At 40.6% G+C, this 27,997-nt stretch overlaps 1 protein-coding gene across 2 annotated transcripts; it reads right to left on the reverse strand.

Annotated features, from left to right (window-relative positions):
• Positions 1-1,165: 1,165 nt before the first annotated feature.
• On the reverse strand, positions 1,166-27,997 carry SNX16 (sorting nexin 16). 2 transcript variants are annotated; one of them, XM_086465410.1, is made up of 8 exons: positions 27,981-27,997; positions 23,306-23,767; positions 19,403-19,489; positions 14,758-14,906; positions 7,067-7,136; positions 5,334-5,470; positions 2,981-3,097; positions 1,166-2,693 (listed from the first exon to the last, which is right to left on the reverse strand). In XM_086465410.1, exons 2-8 carry the CDS (start codon positions 23,675-23,677, stop codon positions 2,585-2,587), a joined length of 1,041 nt encoding a protein of 346 aa, XP_086321536.1. In that variant the 5' UTR covers positions 23,678-23,767; positions 27,981-27,997; the 3' UTR covers positions 1,166-2,584. The 2 variants fall into 2 exon arrangements, with proteins under 2 accessions (XP_086321536.1, XP_086321537.1); XM_086465411.1 differs by lacking the exon at positions 1,166-2,693 and having other exon boundaries at positions 3,003-3,083.

Genomic DNA, 27,997 nt, shown 5'->3' on the forward strand with positions numbered 1-27,997 from the left:
CAGTGAGATTAGACAACATATTAAAATATAAAACTAAGGGGAAAAAACCCCACTGTGAATCAGGGGCCGAACCATTAAGACAACTACCTTTGGAATGATTTAACTACAACAGAAAAGGACAAAGTGTTACTGGTCGTGGTTCCGGTAATTAGTTCACTCTGCTACAATTCCAGGTTTAAAACTCCTCTGCTCATCGTGAAGAGCGCAGAACTCCACTGTCCCCTTCTCATGAATGAAATAATTGAAAGTTGGCCTCTCCTGTACTAAAATTGCAGCTGTTGGTGAAATGAGAAGGAAAGGGGTAGAAAACAGGGCCAGAATGACTTTTTTTCCAATATGGGACAGACTTAGAAACCACCTTGATCAGAATGTTCAAGGCCACCGTGGCTTGTACACCTTACGTTTTGCATGTCCCTTGGGGGGGGGGTGTGTGGGTGTGGGTAACCATTCCTTAACCAATAACGCAGGGCAAGCGATACCACACGGCTGCTGAACAAATTCACATTTTCCAGCTCAAATTAATTAAAAGGCAAGGTCCTGCTAAACAACAGTGTCTGTTCATGACATAGTGAGTATTTCAGGTCAGCAAAATATCTTATAAACCTTCAAGACAGAGCACAACAAAATTTTGATTCCTTTGCCCTGACATTAATGCTTTCTTCAGTGACCAGATGCACAGATTTACCTCAAGTATTTCAGCAATCCCTAGCGTGTATAACCCAAGCACCTTTTCAAGGTTTTTAGAACATTTACAGTTGCAAACCTAACACTGTTTTAATATACACAGTTCAATCTTCTTTTCAAATAAGTAAGTGACATCTGACAAAAGATTTCATGAAGTTTCAGTAAGGTGTCAAAACTTTATTGAGTTCCCTCAACAGTGGTGAGGATTTACGCAGGACATACAAAAAAAAAAAAAGACTAGTTCCTTTTTTATTTTAATCTTCAACAGAAGTACAGTAAGTTTTCTGGTGTCTTGTTACAGTATTCTCATTCATTTGCATGCAGACAATTTTTGGTACAAAGACAAACAGATCTCAGCCCAAAAGTTGAATAACTGCAGGAAGTCACTGAGGTAAGAAATGTCTCTTTCTAACAGCATTTATCCTTCTACGGGACAAGGCATCGAGCTGCTGTTTCTACAATGGAAAAAAGACGACAGGTGTTTTGTCCAAAGTTTTATTTCACCAGGAAGGTTCATACAGTCCTGCACAAAGGCCATTGTACGCGCAACCCGGAGTACAAAGCTCCCTTTGAAAACTCCAGCACAAAGACACTGCATATCAACAGCATTAAACGACGTGGGTGGTATAGGACAAAAAAAAAAATTAAAACAAAGCGGCATTCTTCCTATTGGAAAAGCAGAATAAAACAAGGCACTTTCAGTAAATAAGTGAAGAACGGAACACAAGCTGTATCAAGGATCCTGCAGAGCTGACCCAGAGCACTGTAACAAAATTCTGCAGTAATGAACACGTAAAATACAAAAAGGCACTACATAACCGTCTCCCTGCAACTCCCCTCTCTCAACCAATTAGCCAACTGAACTTGGCACAATGGAGTCTTAATTATAAAGTGCATCTCCTGTCTTAATACATTTCGAAAAATAGGCTATAGAACATGTGGCGATATCCCCACGTGTACAATATATTGAAACAAAAATACATTGCAACTAGAGTCAATCTAGTTATGGACTGTGCAGGAAAAAATATGGCTTCTTTATAAGTCTTTCAATAACCTCCACAGAATCTGGAATATTTTTAAACAAACATGGATGCATTAGCAAGATGGTAAGAGGTAGTGTTCCAAGCCAAAGGCAAACTTACTGATTCTATTGTTACGCGGGTATATAGCAAAGGTATCCCAGATTTTCAAAGCAGCATTACCAAACAGAAAGTATTACAGCATGCCATCTTGGGATGAAAATACACAGTGTTTTGGGGGTCTCATTTTAGCTCCTTCAGCAAAAATGACCAGGTTTTTTTTTCTTTAAAATGTCCAACTATAATCCCATTGCGTAAGTACTTTTTCTCTTGGTACTGTAAGTTTTCCTATTGCATTGCATTAAAATTTCCAGAGGAATATTCTTCAACTTTAGAATTTAAAAACACCACATTCTACACTCTTATTAAATGTAAGATGAGTCCATTTTTACTTCAACAAGCATTAATTTATGGCTATAAGAATATGAAAACACAAATACCAAACAGATAAACACATCAAATGTGTCACTTCAGTGGCAACACACAACACACTAGTTAGATGTGTTTGGTGATTTCAGGTGAGGCTTTCGTCACTCTGCTAGGAAAGTCAGCCAAGTTGAGTACATACGCTATCTAAACTTTAGCTGATTTTAGCCCTTATTAGACTTTAATATATTAAATATATAAAGGCTAGATAGAAACTGAAATCAAAGCAGCATTGGGTATATTTCTTATGTTAATAATTTGTAAGGATTTATGTAAACATTCAAGATGTGCATTCTTGCTCTTTGCTGTAAATTCTTCACAGCTGCTGTATGCCCCTGCCCACAGAGCGCGTCCCAAACAGGAACCTTTCCCAGAAGGCAGCAGCTGCTCCTGATCTATTCTTCTCCATCAGCAGTGTACGCTACTTCGGCAACTTCAATTTCTGGTACAGAATTCTCAGCCAAAGAGCCACTCCAGCACGCCTCATGGTTATCTTTATCTGAGCTGCAACAACAGATCAATAAGCTTTGTCAAATGGAAACAAATATGATTCTCCATCGTCATTTTATGCCTGCAATCCACAAGACATTTACAAAGCTTGTTCAACTTCCCGTTTACCCCAGATCTAAAATTAGCTATCCTGAGGGCCTTTATGAAATGTGGCATAGCTACAGAGAGGTGCAGTAAAATGCTGAATTCCTCAGCTGTTCAGAATTTATACAAGACCAAACATTTAAACACATACTTTAAGAAAACCTAAAATACATGAGAAGTGAAACAACAGTATTTACCAGCTGTCCTCACCCAGGGTACCCTGGTCTGCTTCTACTGCAGAAGACTCCACCTCACCGCTGCACTCGCTCTCTTCTCCCGACATCTGACGAGTCATTTTTCCTAAAGACAAATCCCTACAACAGATAAGAACAGAGTACCGCCAATCCATACCGCAACCATCGATCACTGAAGAGCTGCTGGTTTCATTTTAAACTTTGTGGTTTTCTGGGAACCGATCAATCTCACTCTTATACGCCCCATTGCCTTTATTACTACAGCTTGCACTGGAGCTATTTAAACAGTTTATTTGCTCCAGCTTCTTATTGCTAAACTAAATCCAATCCCCTGGTTGCATCACAATTCAGTAGCTCTACAAAATTCACGTCCCAGAGGAGCGATTACAACTCTAGGTAAGAAGCTACAAGCAGCTGATCGAAGGCACACACATCTTGCCTAGATGGCAGAAGGATTAACACCAAAACACAGTCGAAGAAAGACAGGCAGCATGATAAAAAAATTTCTTCACTTTTTCCCAAGTTTCTCATTGTAACTTTAGAGTCACACAGTAAGTTTCAGAGGAATACATTTTCCCATTAATGATAAAGAGAGAGGTGGTAATTTTTTCTTAACAGCAACAGGGGCTGGCAGCCCGACCAACCTGGCTACAAACAGGAACATGGCCATGTAAAACAACATGAAAAGCCTTGTTTCCCAAGTATTGGTCTGCATGGAAAACACCTAATCAATTTAGTGTCGAAAGCTGCCAGTTGAATTGGAAAGAAAAGCTTCTGAATGACTTTGTGTTGAAAGTGATACCGCTGTATTCCACCCCCTTTTGAAACTGCTCTAATTACTACGTTTCTATAGTTTTATTCTAACACACACACACTTCAGCAACATGTCAGTGGCATTCTCTAACAGGACTACTGCCTGTGTTTGGGCCAAATCCAGCACCCAAGTCTGAAGCCTTGTCCGACTGTCCTCTCCTACCTCACAGGCATTTTAGGCACCTGGCCTTCAGAGTGGCCAGCAGAAGACGCTTTATTCTTGTTGGGCCATCAGATCAAAATTCCCCTTCAACACAGCCAAAGATAGACCCCTTCCTTTTGGGTTCAACTCCCATCAGACAAGCTCAACTTCTTAAACCAGGTCACAGGTTTACCAGGTAACTTTTACAACTAAAAGTCACAGAAGTTACTTTCCATCAAGACTTCAGACACTACTTGGCTGACTTTCAGTAATTTCAAATGCCTAGGAAACCAGCAGGGTGTTTGTGTATTTAAAAAAAAAAAAAAAAAAAAAAAAGGATCTTCAGGAAAGTACTGAGAAATAAAATCCTTTTTGCTACTCATGCCTTCTTACTTTTAGTCACACAGAATTTCCTATCATGCTTTTTCAGCCAAATGTGAGTTATTTAGTTTTTATTGACTATTTCACTATTTAAGCCAGCAGTAAGTCACAACTTTCTTGTCAAATGGGGGAAGCATCTTTCAAGTGCTATTACTTGCTGCCAGGAGTAACTGACAAACTCAACGTGACATTCAGATCAGTGTTCAATAAGCCACAACAACTCCATTTAAATCCTCTTCCAAATGTAGTTCACTTAAACCTTCTACCCAAAGATCTGATTTGTTAGTCGACCTGGACATGCTAGATTCAACAACCCAAGCACTATTAAAATGACTTCTAAAGGGACGATGGGAATTTACTCTTTTCCTAAGGAAACGCCACAACGACAACTGAGCAGGTCTAGTGGGACACCAAGTAGCCCAACATCAACTGTCCTGGGCCTGCTACAAAAAAAACCCCAAAAACAAAACAAACCAAAAAAAGAAAGGAGACAGGCACCATGAAGTTTTATAATAAAAATAAAAAACTCCCCCATTTTTCCTTGGATTCAAATGGGCAGTCTCCAGTGCCAGTCAAACGCTATCTGCTGCATCCTTCCTGGCAATTCACCAATACAGACATACAATTGCTTCATCACAATGCTCTGTCAAAGCTTTGAGTACAGGCAGAACTTTATAACTCAAAGCAATTTTTCCACTGCTCATCTCTAGCAGGGCATTTCACACATCCAGCATTTCAAAAGCAGAACAGAGTCTTTGCTTTATCTTTACAGGACTCAAAGGATTAGGAAACAATCCCCGTTACTTTAGAAAACACGGGACAACAGTTTCTCAGTCATTTCTACTAAACAACAGCTTTTTAGCCAGCATATGAGAAAGAGCCTACTGAAAAATATTGCCTTGTGTGTGGTTACATAGGTAAAATTGTTTCCAAGAATACATTTAAAGTGGTGCTCGTGACTACATAGAGAGAATGCCTTCATGTAAAGCAACTCCCCAAACCCATACAATTTCTACATACCTAATTCTTCTTTCAACAGCATCTATATGAAGTTGCTTTTCACTTAACAATTTCTTCAGTGATTCAACCTCCCTTTGTTTTTCAAGCAGTTCTTTTTGCAGACGGTAATTTGTTTCCTCCAGAGTTTCACAGAAAGCCTAAAAGACAAATTTAAGAACATCTTCCATTTAACTTCAGCGAACTGCCTTTATTGATTTTTCTTTTAGAAATATCAACCCGTAACAGAATTGCAGCTGCTTTTCTTTGTATTGATTACTATAAAGAGATATATAAACCTTAAAAAAGAAGTTCTGTCCTTAATAAAACAACGCCACTTTGCTTTGAACGACGAATTTCTTATGCTAAACTGCAATACAAATACTCCATCGCATAATTTGTTTGTCTCACAACAAGAGAGACAAAGAGGTTTGAGAGAGGTTTCTAGTCCCTAGTTTTGAACCTTTTCGCCCACACGGAACAGCAGCTGAACTCCCTGCTCCCTTTTCCCCTCATATAAGGTTGGCTTTCACATGACTTGGAAGTCGATTTCAAAGTATCGGATTATTCCCAAGACGCCAGGAATAGCTGGATGAAGTGCATCTTCTTCCCTCACCCAGGATACAGACAGGGTGGTACGGTTCTGTGCCAAAGGGCTGTTACAAATCTGACAACCGCCAGAGTCAAAGGACCAATACAAAGCCATTTTGAAAAAGTTATTGAAATGCCAAGAACAATTAACTACTCAGCCACACTAAGTGCGGTGTGTCACTCTGCTGGGCGTGACGGGTGTACCTAGGGCACGCTGGTGAATCTGCCAGTGGGCAACCTCACAACTGAACGGGAAGAGCCAGCGTATAACGCGACATCCATCGAACGCAGGAAGTGACAGAGCGCTGGTGTGGAGGCTGCTGACCGAGGGCTGGAAAAAGCCAGCCTGCCAACAGCGATGTCACCAACTTAAATAGCTACGATGAAAAGTGATTGTGTAGAAACCAAACTCGAGCTCGTAACAAAAAACATACTAAATCATTCAGACACCCGCAGTAACGTAACAAGAGCCAAGGCACTCCCACTTACACACAAAACAAACTGGTCAATATAAATTCAGTTGAAGGAGCATCACTTAACATTCGTAATTTCTACAGTACTAGCAATGTACGTGCAACTCCAAACCACACTGCTATTCTATAAAACAAGAAAACTGAGACCAGCTGTTCTAGCCAGACTCTGTACGGCTCTGCATGCCAGTGAAACCTACTTCTAAGAAAGCAGGCTGCAGCACAGCGTCATCTGTTCAACATGCTCATACGTGTGTTGAAAGGCTGCTGTTTTACAGCACTACTTAATTATCTGCATGAATGCTATTTTTTGCGATCAAAATTAATCCTTTCATTACATTTCAGAGCAAGAAACACTTTACAGCAAGACCTGAAGTCTTGCGACATGTTGAATGTAAACCTAGAAAAACTCTCCTCATATTCAGTAGTTCCCTTAAAAACAAATTTCATCCACTGGTCATCGAAGGCAAAAAGGAAGACATCAGATCTTGGGATAGCGAGGAAGTAGAGCAGTCAAAGATTATTAGTGTGCACCAATCACACTGTGTCAGGTTTAGGAATACATCCATTTGCAAATTTTTATGAAAGAACAGAAATAAAAACGTTCCATTCCAAATGCTTCAGCAGGTTTTACAATATTCTAACAACAACCACTGCCTTTCCCATTCTGTTTTTATCACGTTACATAGCACTTACCCTGCTCTCTTCTAGACTGTCAAAAGGACCTGGAGGATCATCCAGACAAAGAAATTCTCTCACTGCAAGACTTTACCAAATAAAAGAGAGTAAATTACTTGAAGTACAAAAAGGCAACACTTACATACGATCATACAAGGACAGTATTTCTTTAAGAGACAAAACCATCTATCCTCAAATTTACTCCCAAGTACTCAAAATAATGCTAACAAGCTATTAAGTCTCAGTTGCATGTGTTCACCAGGGAGAGCATTTCAATGTGACTGAGAAGTTCAACAAGTACAGTTGACAGTTCTGAAACAGAGTGTAAGTCAATTTAGAACATGATTTTTCAAATCTTCACGGAATTTGCTGCTACCTGACAACTGACAAGCAAGTTCATCACTTTGGTACCAAGAGGTTTGAAAAATTCTCCCGGTGAAAAATAAATATTAAAAGATAGATGAAAAAGTATGTTGCTAAAGTCCATATGCAGATCCCTTCAGGAAACATCAGCGGAACTAAGCACGGGTACTGAAACATGCTTATGTGTCTCCATGCCTCTATTTTGTTAAGATCATAATCCACTGACATACACAGTAAATACTTTTTAAAAAAGATATATAAGAATAATAAGTTATAAAAGAATAAGTAGTGACAAGGTTAGTGTGCCATGGATATACTACACAGGCAACTCTAAACATACACTTCAAGCCCATGCATTCACCTTAAAATTGCGTAAGATCATGTAACAGTTGTCATCCCCCTCCATGCACTGCCTTGCAAAAGCCAGAAGGAAGCAGGTGTAATCCTGTGGTTTACTACAGAGTATTTTGAGCATCTTGCTCATGCATTCTTCCAAATTTAGATTACTTTTCACAAAACACTTCAACATCTCCAAACATGTCCCTTCAACCACCTTTTAAGACTTTCCTGCTCTGTTGTAGTCATTCTTCTATATACAACCTCCAATCAGAATACTGTGCTCACAATTAATTAGCAAGTAGGAATTTATCAGCAATTCTGTGCTTGCACTCATTACTATAAATCTTTATAGCATCTCCTACTGCAATGAATGCACAAAAATGGAAGATCACAGAATGGTTTGGGTTGGAAGGGACCTTAAAGATCACCTAGTTCCACCCCTCTGCCATGGGCAGGGACAACTTGCACCAGACCAGGTTGCTCCAAGCCCCATCCAGCCTGGCCTTGAACACTGCCAGGGAGGGGGCAGCCACAACCTCTCTGGGCAGCCTGTGCCAGCATCTGACCACTGTCACAGTAAATTTCTTCTTAAGATCTCATCTAAATCTCCCCTCTTTCAATTTGAAACCATTACCCCTTGTCCTATCACTACCCTCCCTGATCAAGAGTCCCTCCCCACCTTTCCTGTAGCCCCCTTTAAGTACCAGAAGGCCACTGTAAGGTCTCCCCAAAGCCTTCTCTTCTCCACACTGAACAACCCCAACTCTCTCAGCCTGTCCTCACAGGGAAGGTGCTCCAGCCCCCTGAGCATCTTTGTGGGCCTCCTCTGGACCTGCTCCAGCAGGTCCATATCCTTCCTGTGCTAGGGACCCCAGAGGTGGAGGCAGCACTGCAGGTGGGGTCTCACCATAGCGAAGCAGAGGGGCAGAATCCCATCTCTCGACCTGCTGGCCACGCTGCTCTTGATGCAGCCCAGGATGCAATTGGCTTTCTGGGCTGCGAGCGCACGTTGGTGGGTCACGTTCAGTTTTTCACCCACCAGCACCCCAAGCCCTTCTCCTCAGGGCTGCTCTCGATCCACTCATCCCCCAGCCTGTGTCTGTGCTGGGGATTGCCCTGACCCAGGTGCAGGACCTTGCACTTGGCCTTGTTGAACTCCATGAGGTTTGCATGGCCCCGCCTGTCCAGGTCCCTCTGGATGGCCTCCCTTCCCTCAGCGCGTCGACCGCACCACACAGCTTGGTGTCCTTGGCAAACCTGCTGAAGGTGCACTCGGTCCCACTGTCCATGTCGCTGACAAAGATGTTACAGTGCTGCTCCCCTCCTGAGGAACAACACTTGTCACTGGTCTCCACCTGGACATTGAGCCATTGACCGTAACTCTTTGAGTGCGACCATCCAGCCAATTCCTTATCCACTGAGTGGTTCATCCATCAAATCCATGTCTCTCCAATTTAGAGACAAGGATGTCGTGTGGAACAGTGTCAAATACTTTGCACAAGTCCAGGCAGACGACGTCAGTTTCTTTTCCCTTACCCACCTTATCCATGTAACCCCATCGTAGAAGGTGACCACATTTGTCAGGCACGATTTGGCCTTAGTGAGGCCATGCTGGCTGTCACCAATCACTTCCTTATTTTCCATGTGCCTTAGCATATTGTCCAGGAGGATCCGCCCCATGATCTTGCCAGGCACAGAGGTGAGACTGACTGGCCTGTAGTTCCCCGGCTCTTCCTTTTTTCCCTTTTTAAGTAAGGGAGTTAAGTTTCCCCTTTTCCAGTCAACGTGAACTTCACTGGACTGTCACTACTTCTCAAATATGATGGATAGTGGCTTGGCCACTTCACTTTCCAGTTCCCTCAACGCCCATGGATGCATCTCATCAGGTCCACGGACTTGTGCACCTTCAGGTTCCTTAGAGAGTCTCGAACCTGATCCTCTCCTACACTGGGTGGTTCTTCGTTATGCCAGTCCCTGCCTTTGCCCTCTGTGATTTGAGGGCTGGAGCACTTGCTGGTGAAGACAGAGGCAAAACAGTTGTCAAGTACCTCAGCCTTCTCCATATCCCAGGTAACCAGGCCTCCCGTTTCCTTCTGGAGAGGACCCACTTTATCCCTAGTCTTCCTTTTATCACTGATGCACCTACAGAAGTTTTTCTTGCTGCCCTTGATGTCCCTGGCCAGCTTTAATTCTATCAGGGCCTTAGCTTCCCTAATCTAATCCCTGGCTGCTCTCGCAGTTTCTCTGTATTCCTTCCAGGCTCCCTGTCCTTGCTTCCACCCTCTGTAGGCTTCCTTTTTGTGTTTGAGTTTGTCCAGGAGCATCTTGTTCATCCAGGCAGCCCTCCTGGTGTTCTTCCTCTTCATTGGGATGCATCGCTCCTGAGCTTGGAGGAGGTGATCCCTGAACATTAACCAACTTTCCTGGACTCCTCCTGCCTCCAGGGCTGTATCCCACGGTACTCTACCAAGCAGAAAAGGCTGAATTCTGCTCTCCCAAAGCCCAGAGTAGCAAGCTTGCTGTTTGCCCTTCTCGCTGCCCTAAAGATGAGAGTCCAAACTAATTCTAAGTCCCATGGGAAGGTGAGGGCAAAAGGAAGTAATTTTCTGCTCATTCTCTGCATTTGAGGTGGATGCGAAGTACAAACATAAGAAAGGAAACTTTTTACCCAGCTACCAATCTAATCAAACAGCTTCAGGTTCGGCAAGCAAAATGAGGAGAGAAATTTCTTCAGTGAACACTAATTGATGATACCATCACCTGTAGTTTTAGAAAAGGCTCTGAAGATTATTAATCTAAAATACATTGAATCTCTATTTGGTTGTTGGATTTTTGTAAGCCTGCTTTCAAGTGGGTTTTTTTGGCCAATGGTTGGTGAGAATTCTTGTCTTCGTATCCACTTTTACCTCATCACCCTTTACATTATCCTGAAAAAATTTCTCCTATAATCATGATCGTTCCTTTCCCCACTTATCTATGTGACAAATGTGATAAAACCTTCCTTTTCAAGCCCTCTCCGCTGTTTTACATTAATCAATCCATGATCTGTGCAAGCCATAGCCTAAACCTGTACTATTAAAACAGCTTCTCCCATGTGCTCAAATAAATAAATAAAAAATTTCTGTTACCGAAACCAAGATTATCACTCCAATTAGCACAAAAATTGATGGTAAGGAGTCAATAGTTAAATGACTAGAAAACACAACCTCAAACCAAATGACAACTTACTCAGGCGTATAAAGTACATTTTTGAGAAGAAGAGCCGGGTTGTTTTTTTCCTGTCTGAATAGTTTAATCTGTTTGAAGCGACCCTTTTCCAACACGGTGCTCGAGTCCATTTTTTAATGGTTGAACTGTTCTTTTCATAAAGACACTGACAGAACTCACACATGATTAATGCAGAAGAATTCATTACGTGGAAACACTTCTGCTCATCGTTTTTCTTCACTATCTTCCTCCTTATTCACATAGCTCAGTTCAAACATATTCTAAGTATTTGATTTCTACATTTTGCTAGTAATTTGATTGTGTTATTAAAGGGTAACGTTCAAATGGCCTAACACGTGGTAATGCTTGTCAGTGAAAAAAGAAACATCAAGAAAAACAAATGTGCAAAAACATCCAATCTACATGTATCATCTACTTACAACAGGTCAAACCCATTTTTTTTGTTTTCCCTGCAGCTGCTACAGAAAACTGTCTTTTTCTACAGTTTTCAAAACTGCTTGAGACTGAAAGCTGTACATCCATTATTTTACATAAAGAGGCAAAGAAACTTAAAGCCACAAGTCACTGAAAACATCATTTCTTTATCTAAAACACGTACCTGATGGCATAAACATTCATTTGCAGCCTAGCTACTCTGAGAGCTCTGACCCTGATCTGCCCTCCATGTGTTACATCTCTTCCTTCCATTTAACGAACAGGAGAAAATTCTGCCTTAAAAGTATCACAAAAGTCTTTGACACCTTGTAACAGGTTGCTGTACGTGGCTTCCAAGGTTCCTTCCTCCTGGGCTAGCTGACATCCTCCTCAAGAGAGCCAAGATGACACTTCTGTTTAGTAGGTTAAACTTCCTTCTCCCACTTCCTGGGTTATATGAAATTTTCTTGGGGCTGGATTTCACTTTGATTTTTCACTGAATCTTCAATACAAGGCCAAAATGAGAAGAAATCCATAAAACGCAGACTAAATTTAGCCACCTGCATACCTTTCTATATTTTATCTTTAAACTACTTTCTGAATCCAGTTTTATTAAAAACCAGGTATACCAAATGAGCTCTCCTATCCCTGAAGGGTGAGTTCCCCTCTGTCAACGTCTCAGAGATAATACAGAGCATAAAGAGGAACAAAAGAGACTTCTCTACAAAGAGAAAAGGCTCATTTGGTTTTGGCCTGACCCAAGCAGTTTGACTTGACTTATGAACTGTCCATGAGGAGCTTTTAAGGAGGAAGCAGGGTCAGCTGCTCACCACCGCTCACATCAAGCACAAATACTACTTTCCATTAATAGTAACTTTTGTTCTCTGATCAGTGGGTTAAAAAAAAAAAAATCAGGCAGATTAAATCTCCCTAGTTCTAATCACTTCCTGAGGAATCCAGACCTTCCCCAGAGCCAAGCATTAGAACATATGCCATAGCAATAAGTTATAAAATTTATTTTAAAACTTAATCTTCATGCAGAGACTTACACAGCCAAGATCTGAGTTTTCCTCAAAACCAGATTTCAGTTAACTATCTGTTTAATAACCCAAACACAAACTGATTCCACAAACATTTAAATTCCCTTTTGTATCTGATGACTGATGAAGTCTAAAAGTCGTTCTGGGTTTTCTTTGCCTTAAATGCTGACAAACACTATTTTGCCCAATACCAAGCTCCATCAAAATACAAACAAGCTACCTGAAATGCCAAATCATCTGGAACCACATGAAGCACAAAGCCTTCAGAACTATTCAAGCAGACTAAAAGTCCAATCCCACTCACTAGTCTGTCTCCAGCAGCTCAATGTAAGTGACATTTAGAGAATAATTCCTTTTTTTTTGGCACAGCTATTACTGTGTAATTCAAGAATCAGGAAGTTCTTAAACTTCTTGGCCACGTATTTCACCCATGTAATCATGTTTAATAGCCACTGACAAACTCACAGGTTGATCCCCATTTCTTTTGGAAACCATTTAAGCTTTCTGTCTCTGACACCTCACAACAAAACTTCGCAACTCAGCATGACACGCTGAGAGATGACTATGAATCACCCAAAATATTAACATTCTTTACTCGCCTTCCCTACCCCCTCAATGATTTCATACGCCCTGTTTAGCCAGCCAGACGGCAGATTAAAGAGAATAGAACTCTGCAGAGAAGTTTGTCTGCAGCTTTATCTGTTCTTGCTTGCTTTCTCTGTACTTCTAGCAGACCCTCTTGAAATCAAATGCTGTGTTTTTAGCACTGGACTACGTGGAAGTGCAACTCAGATTCCCACAGCAATAACATTTTTTTTTTTCCTTTCAAGTTCCTCTTCAACAACTTTTATACTACTTTTTGACTATTACTGAATACTGAACTGATTCAGAGAACTGCTATTTTTCAGGTTGTAAAAAACAATCAAGTTTATGATTCTGTACATACGTAGTTACTGCCATTTTGCACTTCATGACATGAAAATTAATGTTAGTCCCTCAGCGCCTTGGGATCCTTCTACAGTACTTCAGAATCCCACTTTTCATTCCCTCTTCCAGATAATTTCCAGATATTCTGAACATCAAGGTCCGTAACTGTGATCCAGCATTCCATATGCAATACCCCTAAATTTCCACCAATACTTCTCCCCTTGCCTTTCACCTATTTTACACAAGCTCCCTCATCACTACTTGTTAGATTTCCCTCTGCAAAATACATTATTGCTTTTCCAAGTGTTACTTTTATTTACCTGCTTGCCACTTTGGGTTTTTTATTACAAGCAGTACCAAAAGTCAGACTGACTCACTAATCTCTAGTTTCCAGATTCAACAGTCAAACGCCTTATAAAAATGTGCCAAATGTAATAACAGCCATTCTACTAAAAAGTAAAGTAGATATGAGCATGATATGGTCTCACACCACAGCTTGGCAATTTTACATTTTAGTTACTGTAAAATTTTTGAGGAATGCTGTCTGCTCTGGAGAATTTCTTACTCTTCGTCTTCAACGAAGTTTCAGATGAACAGTTCCTTAGACTCTCTTCCTTAAAGAATCTCTGGTACAGCAACCTCAACTTTTTTATTTCTGGTGCTGAAAAAGGTTTTTACAACTAACTGCTCTGCCGCTAGCAACTTGCTTACTAAAATTCTCTTTTGGCCTATATTAAAATGATTCCACATTTCATTTACCAGAATCATGCTTTACTTATCTTCCAGCTTGGGAAGACTCATCCACTTGAATGTCCGTATGAAAAAAGATATCAAAGAGACTTCTGCACTCTGTTGCTTAAACACATTATGTTTTTTAGACTCCTCCTAAGCTTTTTTTGGTTTGTCGTTTACATTTACTCATATAAAGTGACCTATAAAAGCACTTCTATTACCATCACATCACGTAAATTAAAAACCTTTAGTTTAATACACATTTTAAGTACTAATTGCATAATAGTGTAGGTATTTTCCATTACAAAAGCCTAACATTTAATCTCAATGTAAATTAACAATATATCAATTCTGCATTCAGCACATGGAAGTAATGTTTTAGGAGTAAACATGGGATTAGTTTAACACTTTAAATATTACTGCTTTTAGTTAGTAGTTAACCACATACAATTCAAAACACTGCAATTCCCCTTTTTTGCTTAGGTTAAAATGGGATTAATTTAACAGGACACTAAGTAATTCACACAATGACCAAACACACGACATGAACGTTAATGAAATTCTTTACCACCTTGCTCAAAGACACACTGCTAGAGTCTAGGAGCCTATATGAGGAGTTTGGACATAAAAAAAATCCAAATCCACAAGCAAAGTTTAATCACGTACCAGTTAGCAATATCTTTGTGAGCTACTAGGTTCTGGAGAAATGCTTGTAGTCCCAACTGTCGATCTTCCAAAAAGTCAGGATTATAATTATCCTTGAACCAGCGCTTTGGTGGAAGGGCCAAACGAAAGCCCGGAAACATATCTTTTAGCTGAAACAGAAATCAAAGCCAAAGAAAACCAAGAAAAAAAGTCGTGATGAAATATTGAATTTGACACAGGCGTGGACTTTACTCAGAATTACGGGATCTTTCCATCTTCTGTTTTCACACACAAGGTAAGCCTCAGCCACAAGCACAATCCAAATTACAGCATAAGTTGTGGACACAGTTCTGTCACTTGTTATGTTGCCTTATGCAACCAAATGACCTCTCAAATTTACCATATAAAAGTAGGAGTGAAAGACTTTGCTTTGTTACTTAATGTCTCCGAGTCTGCTATTTAATGCCTTTGAGTCAGTAAACATAAGAAAATTGTATGAAAGTAAGAAGTATCAGATGAGTTATCATTTCAGTGGTGTTTCTTCTGAAGTACTCAGGGATAAATAGTATTATATAATTAAAATATACAAAAGCTTATTATAGACCTACAATTCTGCAACTCGCCTTTTGGAGGGGCTAGCAGAATAAATTACAACAGGTGCACGAGATACTTCTAGTAAATAGTAACTCCTTGTACACCCAGAGTATTAAAATTTCAATATGCAGGGATGTGGCTCAAACCCTAGTACTAACACGCAAAATTGTATTTTTGAGTTCTTTAAACAGTAATGGGGTACACTCGATGTCGGAAATACCTAGAATGTTTCTTTGAACTCAGTAATGAAACATGCAAGTGAACGGAAGCATAAAATTATATAACAATGGACCTGTCCAAGGATGCCAATTTATTATTTTTCTAATATGCACAAATATCAAAAAAAACACTAAAGCTTTCACAAGAAATAATTTTTAGATTCCTTTTCTTAGAAAGGCTGCTTGACACAGAAAAATCTCAAAGAGGATTTACTGCCCACAGGAAAAAGCAAACAGGTTTTACAAAATCTAATATTCCTCCTACTGCCACAGGAATTGTTTAAGCTTTTTCCCAAGACAGGATCAAGCCAAGTTCTGAGGGATGAACTGCACACACCTAAGACATTCGTACGAATGTTTCAGTGATACAGTTTCCAGAACCTGCCTTGACTAGAACCGAACCCAGAAAGGATAAAATGAGTTCCTGTGTTAGCTGCAGAGGACACCATGGATAACCACTGCTAGGAAAGCTTTTTCAACCACAGATTTCTGCCTAATGGTAATTTCACTTTCCTGCTTAGGTAGATCATGTAATTTATTTCACAGGAAAGAGCATGCCTACCCACAGATTACTCCTTTTGTGGATGAAGAGAGTATGAGAAAGCTAGCTGCTGTCAGCAGGCTAATTTTTAACAGCACAGTCCTGGGGCATTCTTCCTTGAACAGTCCTCAGACACAGCAGGAAGAACTGTGGGTCAGACAAGTTATGCTGGCTGTGATTGCTTGAGTGGATCCGGCATGTTTCCTAGATGTCTCTTCCCTACATCATCACGAGACAGATGAAGCACGTCACATGAGGCACAGTCTCAGGAAGAAATGTTAGCTTCTTGGTTCTTAAGACTGGCTGTTTCATTATATGCTCAACACCTCTACCAGAGCAGGAATATACAAAGTTCTTTTCCCACCATTTTTTAGGATCGAAGAGCATTCTTCACATACTTCTCCAATCCACTAGGTGTCTTAACAAATAAAACCTATGCATCTAGCCAAATGCCTGTATTTAGCCTTTGCTCCTAACCCCTCAAATTCTGTCGAGTTCCAACATCCACTAAGAATAAGATTTTTGTTAATATTACACCAAAAGATAGTATTTCAGTCTTTGCTGTATCACTCGCTATTTGCTTCCCACAGTTTGCTCTCAAGCAATGGATCTGTTACTTTACTGTCTCCTTCCCTTACTTCTGTCTCCAATGATTTACTGAATGTTATTGCTCTCAGCATCCTGTGACAGTCCACCCTGTACCTCAGCGCTTCTGCCTTAGTCTTTGTACTTAGAAGTCTGTAATGTTCTCCTTGGGCTGATCTCTCTTTATATTTTTTTTAATTACTTTTGACTTTGAGATCGTTATGTGGCTTCTTGCATGCCCACACTGGCAATTTCTCATCTTTCCTTTACATTGGATTACTTTGACATCACCTTCTATTTGTCTTCTTTCAGTAGGTAGGGAGTTCTCATAATCTCTTCATTGCCTGGAAAATAGATAGCTTCGACATTCAAAGAACTTGTTGCTCACACCTGAAATATGTTCTTTTCAAGTCTTAACCTTGGTTTTATTCATTAAAAAAAAAGTTCATGGTTTTGAGCTCTTTTACTCTCATTAATTTCTATTTTATTAGCTGTTCCTGACTAAAAATATTTCAGAAACCAGTGGAAGTATAAAACACTTTCTAGGACCCTACAGCTATCTGTTTTGTCTTCTTTATTTTGAGAGATCAGGTCAAACAAAGAACACTATTACAAAGTTCACGAGCTGCTTCTATGACTTCGCTGAGCTGCATTCATTCATCTAGTCCTGGTTCTACCTACACACATTCCCATTATGACACTGTTCCTATTCTCATGTTTTCTCCATTTCCACTGCCAAAGTCCCACTCAGTTCAGCTTGGACTGGCAAATAAGTATATGATTGACACAAAACTTACTGCTCTTTTGTCTGTGCCTGGTCTTCCTGAAAAGCTATTCCCTCTCTGTAGTTCTTCAAACTGATTCACATGGTTATCATAGTGATCAGTTACTCAGTTTGGTTGGCACTTAATGCCAAGTTTCTAGTACCACTTCAGGGAGTGAATAATCTGCCACCAACCTCAAGATGGATGGTGGGGAAAAGGATTTGTAAGATAGTATATATCTCCTGTTTATATTGGATTTCTAGGAGATAAGGTACAGAAAATCCTGGAAGTATACATGCATGCAACTTCATGTCTACCTTTGCCATTACAGAACAAGGAATTGCAAGTGTTGCACCGTGTCTTTTGAACCACTGACATCTGCATGCAACCATCCACTCTTCAGTTCAGAAGACATTAAGTTTTTTGTAATGAGAAATGCCAGTTCCAGGAACTGAAACGTACCATAGTTCTGAGACTTCTAGAGAATTACAGAACAGTAACATAATAGAAGTTCAGATGTATACCGGAAGATGAAAAAGCTTCAGAGTGACACAAAGGAAAAATAAAATTCTTCCTTTTAAACAGAAATCCTAATACCTATAATTGTTTTAGAAGCCAAAGATTTTCGTCAAAGATTTGACTGCAAAGACTAAGGACCTCGCTTGTAAAATCTAAACATCTATTCTAAAATGAGTATCTGTGGCATTTTAATTTTTCAAACTACTCATAACCACACAAAGTCAATCCATCTAAGTCAGGTCTTGATCTATACCCGACGTAGCTGACCAACATACAAACTGCTGTACGACTTGACTTCTGAACTTTGAGTTGAAATCTCTGGAAGATCATCACCTCAAAAAAAGTCAGGCTTTTGCCAATAGTGAGGCATTCCTTAATTTAGGGTAGACTGAATTAAAAGACAGAAATGTCTTCAGAAAGAACTCTCTAAACTAATTCACATTCAACAATCTGTGGTAGTTTTAGACTGAGCTCTCTTTTAAAGGTAGCCTAAACGATATCCAAATAGGTCAAAACAAGAACCCAGAAGTGGTAAGTTCAAGTCTGTATTAAAAAATTCAGCAGAGGCAAGTTCTTAGCTGGTTAGACACAGTGATCCAAGGAGAAGAAAAGGTATACAAAAAAATCCCTTCCCATGGGTAAAAAAAAAGGGAGAGCTAAAACGTTACAAGTTTGAAGATTAATAGACATAACAGCAGAAAATGTGTTAAACTCGCAATGAAAGATTACCCTTAGGAGTGGACAGTAGGACAAAGAAAAGTGTAATTCTGTTTTTCTACTTCTGTGCCTCTATGCAAACAATGCTAAATGGGTTAGCCAAATGCTATTCACCAATTAAAAACTTGGGCTTTTTGGACAAACGTTGCTTTCAATTGTTTTACAACACTGAGTTGCTGACCCAGAGCTCCTATTTCCCTGGCGTCTGTCTTCAGCTTTAAAGATGTGACACAGTATTTCACAATTGACTTCAAAGACACTGAGAACAACTGAACACTGAGCAACATACAAAGAACTTCTTACGTTCATGAAAGTTCAGTTTTATCATGAAAAATGTAGTTTGTTGTTGCCCTGAAAAGGACCAAGTCATTACTGGATCATTCCTGCAAGACAACACAGACCCCTAGCTCTATTTCCATGCAGGGGATACAACAATTACAGAGATAATTTCCTTTATTACATAGACTAGGAACAAATATAAAGCATGAAGCACACTAACAGCTTCAGATGAAGAAACACCTTCTTTACACTTGCTGTAGTTATTTCATGTATCTTTGAAAAAAAGAGGAATCAACTGTTTTTCATTCATTAATATGGTATGTGTTTTACATGCAGTAAAAACAGAAAGAACAGAAAAAAGTGACAAAAAATGTGAGACACAAAGAAAATGAAACAGGAAAGAAGAGTAAGGCAAATCTGTCAAGAATTTACCAGTGTATAATTCTCACCTTGTCATTAAGCCTGGAGAAGTCAGTGTACCGTCTGAAAACCACCCAGCTTTCCTCTGGACTTCTTTTTACCAGTATTTTGTATACCTGTGTGGAAAAACAGGAACATCAGAAAAATGCACAGATCTTCACGCTGCAGTGGCTGGAAAGCTGAAGTTATCCTTTTTAACGAAACAAAACTCATGCATAAAAAGCCTCCAAACTTAAAAACTTAATTATCAGTACAAACAGTATAAATTAATTTCAGAATTTAAAGAAAGGAGTTTCTATAATTCCTAAATATATTTAAATATTTTCTGTCTGTATGAAAGAGCTTGTGAAACTGCATCGTGATTTCTTCCCTAGGAAAAAAAACAAGTCTCAGCTATCAAAGAGGTAAGTGAAATATGTTTTAGTGATCTACTTTATCCTTTGCTGAATTATAGTTTTACTCGTTAATCCTTGAGGCCAATCTGTTCTTAAGATGACTGTAACAATTGTGTACTGAGTGTTATATTGTGTTAAAGAGTCTCCTCTGCCTTGCTCCACAAGGAAAAGTGATGCAGGATAAAAATAACATTGTCCTCTGGTTTTATTTGTCTCGAACATTAGGTTTTGTCTTTCCAGGCCAAATACAACCACATCCTCAGATGACTGCATCAGAAGGATTCTACTAGCACTGTGGAACTGAAGTAATGGATTGTTCAAGTCAGGTTTAGCAAGACAACAGCACAGCAGCACCATTCTCCTATTTAAAAACCGACGGATAAATAAGATAAGAATTTAAAAAAAAAATCAAATAATTACTTTCAGGGGGACTGATACTCAAATGCCTGAACACAACAAATCTAAAAACACCCAGCTTCAACTAGAAAATGATAGACAGTGCCCAGGAAAGCAGGGCGCTCGTGTCACAGCCTTACTCTCCCCAATGTAAGGAAAACCAGGCTCCCCAGCTGCACTGGGTTAGCTTTCCCAGTCAAGGTGTGCTCTAGTTAAAAAATGGAAAGTACAAGAAAGAAAAAGGTACTTCTCGAATTGTAATGATAAACAGTCCCTTACAGGCATTTAACCAAATTCTATTTAAAACATTTTCTAATCTGTCACATAGCAAAACCTCTTCCAGTATTCCATGTTTTCACAGCAGGTTGTCTCAGCTGATAAATCTATTTTTCTTGTTGCAGTCTGAGCATGCGATAACCCCAGTGCCAGCCAACCTCTCTACACATGTGAGACTGTTTTCAGCATTTTAGGTGTTCTGTAACATATTAAGTTGCAGACAGTTACACAAACTACAGATCACTGGTGGAAACTAAAACCAATTTTTCAGCAAGAACTTATCTACTTTTTAAACACAGAATTCTGCTTTCAAGCAGCATCATCTGCGGACGTCACGGACTGCGGGAGAGGCAATCTCTCAGTCACCAACGAAAAGCTCTGAGCTTTTAAAATTCAAGCTACAAGACATGCCGGGGAAGCCAACATTAAAACCTAATTCTTCTGTCTTGCATTCTCTGTGTGTTTGTGCAAACATTTTAGCTTTCTTGTCACACCAAAAGGATAAACTCTTATTTTATGAAAATTTCATAAAGCAGAACTGCTATGTAAAATTGTGAAGGCTCTTTGCTAGTACACAGCAAAACCTAGAATAAGAAGCTTTGGCATATGCTTGCAGACTTGCCTGCTAATCAGTATTCTATTCCAGTCGTGTATTCTACTAAAGGTTCTGCAAAGGCATTGCTTACCAATGCACACATGAAAAAAAAATCCAGTTAGTCCAACCCTCACTTTGAATGGTTTGCAAGTAAATATTAGTCAACTTAAAAAAAAAGTCTTTGCAAATTATGATCAACTTAATTGTAATAAGGTGCACAATCAGCTTGTCACTTCTAGCCAAAAAAAAATACAGTCAACCTGAAATACGTTTTTGGTTTTCTTGCCAAAGTTGAAAAAAGTTTGGGTTTCTTTTTGTCCTTTTTCTTTTTAAGATTTGTAATTAATAAACCAGAAAAACTAGCCTATTACAAAATCAACTGTCAGTTCCTTCACACAAGGTTTTGTGAAAAACCTACAAATAAATTCAACGAATTCACATCATTCCAGTCAATCCTGATCTGCCTTATTCCACAAATACAAAGTATTTAATGAAAATATGCCAACATGTAGTAACAATCTCTGGCTGATTCAGCATCTCATTATCATTTCTGGTTGGCTTCAAAAAAAAAAATAAATAATTGCTAATTGGACATTCCAGGACCGCTAACTCATTTGAGACCAACTGCTTACAGAGATGTTTTCAGCCTAGGTTTTTCTCCCAGAAGCTTCAGCATCCATGTACTCCAACATGCACGACCATCTACCTCTCGAAGTCAGTATATCACCCAGCTTCAGTAACTCCAATTCATATTTTTGGGAACTATGAGATGCTAACAAACTGTAACAAAACTTCAGCAATTGAGTCTCCTCTCTTTTACAGGAGACTTCAATTTAATTTCCAGTCTTCCATCTCATTGATTTTGCACTGCAGAAGCAACCAAAATTTCTAGGACTAATTACTTGCTGGTTTTAATGCACAATAGCACGCCTATTTTCAACATGCAACTGAAAACAAACAGTTAATTATGCACTTTCAGGGACAAATGCAGCAACAGAAGTGAATTCAGACAGGCCAAAGATGCACCCAAGCTTTTAAGGATGAAGAATGTTTACTGTAGCCTGGCTTTCTACAGAAAACAAGGAGTCAAAAGTGTCATTGCAACTACAGTTGAAGAACATCTTACACGCACACTGGAGTACATCTTGGTATACTTTCAGACTAACCCTTGTCAATATAACAATACTAATGATTAGTTTCGTTTTGAAAGTATTGTTCTAAAGGAATCTTTTAACCTACATTTAAAAAAAAAAATGAATCTGTCTTCTCTTATGCTACTGTGCATGAAGATGTTAGAAACTGAAAAACTTATGACAAACTATTACTCACATAATTAAAAAGCATTATTTAATTCCTTGCAAAAAAGAACTTAATTTTAAGTGTTTCCACTGTCATAAGGGCATTAGATACCACATTTCTCCAATATAAAAGAAAACAGAAGAAAAAAGAAGTTGGTCTGCTACTTCCTTACCTATTTATGATTAATGCTGCTCTCCTGAACTAACATCATTAATAAATAATTATTAACAAACAACTTCCATCAGTCCCATTACTGAATTATCTCAAACAAATGTTTCAACCACATCCACAAAACCAAATACACAAATGCTTTAATACATTTATGGCATGTAAAAAAAAAAAAAAAACAACAAAAAACCAAACCACCACGAATTGCCAGCTACAGTACGTTTTCAGACAAATCAATACCAATCAGGTGTTTTACCATGAGATACTGCATGTGTGACATCTCACTGATGTTTTCAGAGCAGATTTCCCCTTATTGGAAACTAAATCTAGCAACACAGGAAGGCGAAAACTATGCATTTGCACTTTAATTCAAACACTGTATGTGACTAATAACTGTAAAAGGCAAATATCAGGATGTCTTACCATTCATTTCGAATAAAAGACTACATTTTATTTAAGATGTTTAACTATCCAGAACTCCTGCAAGTTCAATTTCACAAGGAATTGTAACTTTGCAAGGAATTCCTGACTTTTCCAGCAGAAATTGATACTGAAGTAGCACGAATTTCTTCTATTCCATGTACACAATTACAGGCAAGACTGTCTGGCAAAAGTCTCCATTTTCCCACTTATATACTGGGAACGGCATTCTCCTGTCAGAGAGCAGTACTTTGAAGCTAAATCGGTACTTGTAAAGTACTCCAGCACCCCTGAACTGGATTAATTACTGAAAGAGAATGCAAAGTACATTCAACTGTTATCTCGTCATTATGGGTACATACTATACCATCCCCAGCACTTACAGTGAATTTTGCCCTCTCCTCCATCACCTCGTAGCCCAGTATAGTAGGCGTGGACGGTCGGTCTTCCCAGCTCCTGGAATCGGCATTCTGCTCTATTTCTTCTACGGGCTGAGTGCAGTATTCTATGGACGTATCCACACCTGTAAATTTAGTCCTCACAAGCGGACTGCTACACACAGATGACGTAGAACCAATCTGGTCAGGCACGCTCATCTTTTTAAAACTACCAGTTGTGGAGTCCTCCAGCTGTCCTTTCGAGGAGCTGGAACTCGTTGAGATGCTCCCAAAAGACGAGCTTCTTTGGTTTCTGTTTGTAAAGCTGGACGATGAACTTCCAATAGGAATAGGAACAGGAACGTACGGTGTTGCCATCCTTCATGAAAACAACTCAGTTTCTGGTCCAGGAGTTTAAGGGTCATTCACTGCATAAGCCATGTTTTCTCTTCTTTTCAAGAACAGTACCTGCAGTGAAGGACAGAAAATATTGCTGTAATTTTTAAGCAAAAGCAACACTAAGATACTGCTTTGAAAGAATCTGTATCAGAATTGAGAGTGTCCATGGCAGTATTGACGGTTAAACATTTTCACAAGGAGTTTGGCTTCATATAAAATGCTGCTTTTAAACTGTATCTCCACAACTTGACGGACAGCTTCACAGGAGTTCTCTGTCTTCACAGCTATCAGAATTAAGATGACAGAAAGTTAAAGTAAGATTCTGAAAAATCTTTTTGCCTTTTATTATTTAAGTGCTACTTTGTTTTATTGAAAAAGTCAGCAATTTTTAGGCATACAAGAAGCTGGTGTAGTTTTAGTGACTCTTTAGTACAAACAGTACAAAAGCCTTTCTCAGAATTGCTTCTGTAAGATATCTGGAGAGGACTACATGAGCCAAACACACATGCAACCATTTACATGACACGAATCAAAAGACAACACAGTAAACAACTCAGGTGAAAACCATATTTGCATCTGTTACGTATTCACTGAAGTGTAATGGAACTGGTTTCAAAGCAAAATATTTTTTCCAAACAACGCTGTTGCCTATAACGCTGGCAATGTTAACTGGGCACATTTTCTGTAGCTTGAATCGGAGCAATTAGGTTTTACAAGCACGCACATCAAAAGCGTTACTGTAATAGCAGCTGGTTTGCCATTCCAGCACATTAAAATGGGAAAAAAAACCAAGTTCAGGGAAAAAACATAAATAAAAGATTCGTGGTTTTTTTTTTTCCGACTACTTCAAGCCAAAATTTCTCTTTTCTGTGCGCGTGTGCACTTTTCTAAAAAAAGCAAAAGAAAATTAAGACAGCAGTATTGAATTGCCAAAAAAAAAAGCTCATTTTAACAAAGTCCCCAAAGAAGAGGTCTTGCAAGATGCAAATCAGATGGTACCTCCTTGGATTAACAGGATTTGAGTCACCACTGATTTCACCCAAGAGTATACCAACCAACCATGGGGCTGCCGGTGGTTGCGAGACGGGAAACCATCAACCCGATCCACGTCACAAATACAATCAACCATCTACCGAAGCACAAACCAAATGAGTTTCCTAATTGCCAGGCCGAAACGAGCTTTCATTCTCTTGCTCTAAACAAATCTTAGAGAACACAGGTAAGGAAATAAACACAACATGAATCAGTACCAACAAGAAAGACAGAAATGCTCTTGAAAGGATTCCTTGAGTGAAGGAAACCCCAAACTTCCTCCTCCTTTCAGCTAGGTAGGGGTACCTCAGAAAGCTCATGGAACTTGACCAAGAACAGTTCCGAACTGGCAGCGACTCCTCGGGAGCACCTCTCCTGCACTGAGGGATGAGGCTGAACACTCGGCAGCATCCAAGGGAGCAGAAATGTCACTACCCTAAACCCTTGCTGACCAACTTTGCTGGTCAGGCACAGGATTCGGACCATCCAGCAGCACCTATTGCAGCATAGCCCTGTGCTTGGTTGTGTGACTGAACTCCACGAGTCAGACAGCTGAGCAGCTTCAGCATCACATCACTTGAAAGCAGCGAGTCACAGCAAGTCCTGGAGACAAGACGTTCTCCTGGAGTAGACCAAGATCTAAATCTCTTTTTCCACCTGTATCTCAGTAAGTGAATCTGTTTCCTGTCTCGAACAATAAACTTTGCAATAACTTTTTTTAATAGAGATAGAAATACCAGGACATGAAGTACACTCTGGTAGATCTTCTCTAGCAATAGCCTTGTCCATATAAAACACTGAACAAGGTAACTCCTTTTTCACTCGCCACTTCAGTGACTCCGCAACATTACCAGAGCAAGGAATTGAGAGTGTCCCCTTAAGGAATGCCCCACCCGGCTATGTTCCTGGGAGATGGGGGATTAAATCCCTATAAATAGAATGCAACTGAGCCCAGGTTTGCAACAGATCGAAGGATCTGCAAATTAAAAAACTGGTACCACTGACTGAACATTTACTGGCAGCTGGACTACATTAGGACTGCTCCCAGTTTTAGTTTCTTTGGGGCTGTGTAAGACCATCCCAAATTGTGAGCCAATACATATTAAACGGCAACGATCACAGTATTTGCTTCTAAAGGACATTCTTGACTCAGTCTGATACAGTAAACGTACCCACAGATAAATAAAAGCAGCTGATACTGCCAGTGTCACACCCAGAATCCTGTAACTCTGAAGAGTAACAGAAGAGTATTCTTTGAGTAACAGAAACGTCCAGTCAAGTGAGCAAAGGGCACACCATATCATTTAACTTGATTTTTTTTTTTTTGGTCAAGAACACAGAAAAAAAAAACATAAAAAGATATTACAAGTTACCCAACTCATAAATACATATATATGCATACATCTGTAAAACCATCTTAGACTGTAAAAGTATAGTGATTTCCAAGTATCTAAAACATTTACATGCTATGAATCACAACAGGGTTTAAAATTACATTAATTTGCCCTTTATGAAGGCTAAACATTAGAAAAAGAATACAATGCTTAATGAGGGTCACAACCTTAGGAATCAAGCCTTTTCTACAAATGTAGGCGTTTACTGCCAATTCATGCAATAAAAGGAACAGAAAATAATCTGATTAAAAAACCCCAAAACTTTTAGACAAACCGTATCGCTCCTTGCTTACATCGGTGCAGCGAGGAGAGGAGAGTTCGGTGCACAGCCTGCTACTACCCAAGCTTCACCACAGACCGGTCTCACATGTCACTGCACTGGACCAGTATGATCACTGCACCACAACAACTTCCAGAACAAACTGATAGCTTGCGACACCTAAGAGACAATCCAGCACCTGCGCTCCCTTTCCTGTCTAGATACGTACCTACTTTTTGTAAGAAATTTGATTCCTGTTCAGAACCCGTATTTGGTTTAGTTTCATCTCCGACTGTAAGTTAAGAGTGAAATAAAGAGAACAGAACATTTGCTGGAAGTATTGAACTGCTGGATCCAAAACAAGACAGGATGGGGTCCCAGGAACCTTGCTGTCACATGCTACGAACCAGCGTGACACCAGCCCGTCCTCCTGGGTGTTTACAACAGCTACCTCCCTTTCTATGGGTGAGGCAAACAAGCTATAATAAAACCACTTTAAAAGGGTTTGCCTCCAGCTCGCAGCTATCGCCATTCCAAACCCTTTTAAGCTAATGGTTTGTATGTTCGGTGAGGAACATACAAGCCACGCGCTTCAAGGATAATAGACTAGAAACAAAGCAATCCTTACTTAACAGTTCTAATTGGATTTAGAAGACTTTTAGCTGTGCAGTACTACTTGTGATCAGGTTACATGTATCATGCCTCTTTTCAGGCCAAACCTCTGCTGCTCAGGATTCAAGCGCTACCACGAACGGCAGCTGAGGAACCAGGGGGATGCTCAGAGACCACTTGCCGAGCGAGGTCTTAGAAAATGTTTTAAAAACAGTCGCTTTGTGCCCACTTCAATCAACATGTTCTACTTGTTTACGAACTCAAGAGCTGGGGCCCGTCCACCCCACCTCGCATACCGAGGGGGACAATGCCTGCCCCCCAGGAGCCTGTCACCGCACTGGGCACAGCTGAGGGGGGGGCTGCCCCAGCCCACTCCACAGCAGGACGTGCTCGCGGCGCCTACCTCTGCCCGTGACTTCACGGCTCTCAAACAGACGAAAACCAAACCGTACGGTCACCAGCGGCCGGCACGGTCCCGCCGCGGCGGGAAGAGCCCGGCCCGTCAGGCGCACAGTCCCCCTCGCCGAACGCCGCCGGCGCCGCTTTACGTAACTTCAGAGGCGGCCGCCGAGCCAGCGGTACCGGAGAGGCGGGTCTCCCGCGGCCGCACGGCCCGGCAAACCCTGCCCGGCCGCAACCGGCGGGTTCCACAGCAGCGCGGGCCGAGGATCCCCCTAGAGGTGAGGCGCCGCTCCCCACCCCCGCCCCAGGGGCTTCCGCCCCGCCGTCCCGCCCGAGCGGCACCGCCACCGGCCCCGGCCGCGTCACAGCCCAACCGCCGGCGGCGCCCCCCACCGGCGGGGGCCGGCGCAACCCCTTCCGCGCAAGTGCGCGGGAGCTGCGCCACCGGCCGGCGCGGAGCGGAGGCGGCGGGGAGGCCGTGCCCGGCGCGGGACAGGCAGCAGCGAGGTTCCACAGCCCCGCCCGACTCCCTCATGCTCCTCCGGGGCGGTGGCTGTCCCGCCGGGCGGACGCCCCCGCTCACCTGCTCGCAGCCGCGCT

The sequence above is a fragment of the Leptosomus discolor genome, chromosome 5 (genome assembly GCF_034619465.1).
Source record: "Leptosomus discolor isolate bLepDis1 chromosome 5, bLepDis1.hap2, whole genome shotgun sequence".
In the NCBI taxonomy this organism is placed as follows: Eukaryota; Metazoa; Chordata; class Aves; order Leptosomiformes; family Leptosomidae; genus Leptosomus; species Leptosomus discolor.

Coding starts and splice junctions, on each gene's coding strand:
- SNX16 (XM_086465410.1), bottom strand. CDS start 23,677: ATGGCAACACCGTACGTTCCTGTTCCTATTCCTATTGGAAGTTCATCG. Junction 14,907..19,402: donor TCTCCAGGCTTAATGACAAG/GTGAGAATTATA, acceptor TTTCTGTTTCAG/CTAAAAGATATGTTTCCGGG. Junction 5,471..7,066: donor ACAGTCTAGAAGAGAGCAGG/GTAAGTGCTATG, acceptor TTTGTCTTTTAG/GCTTTCTGTGAAACTCTGGA.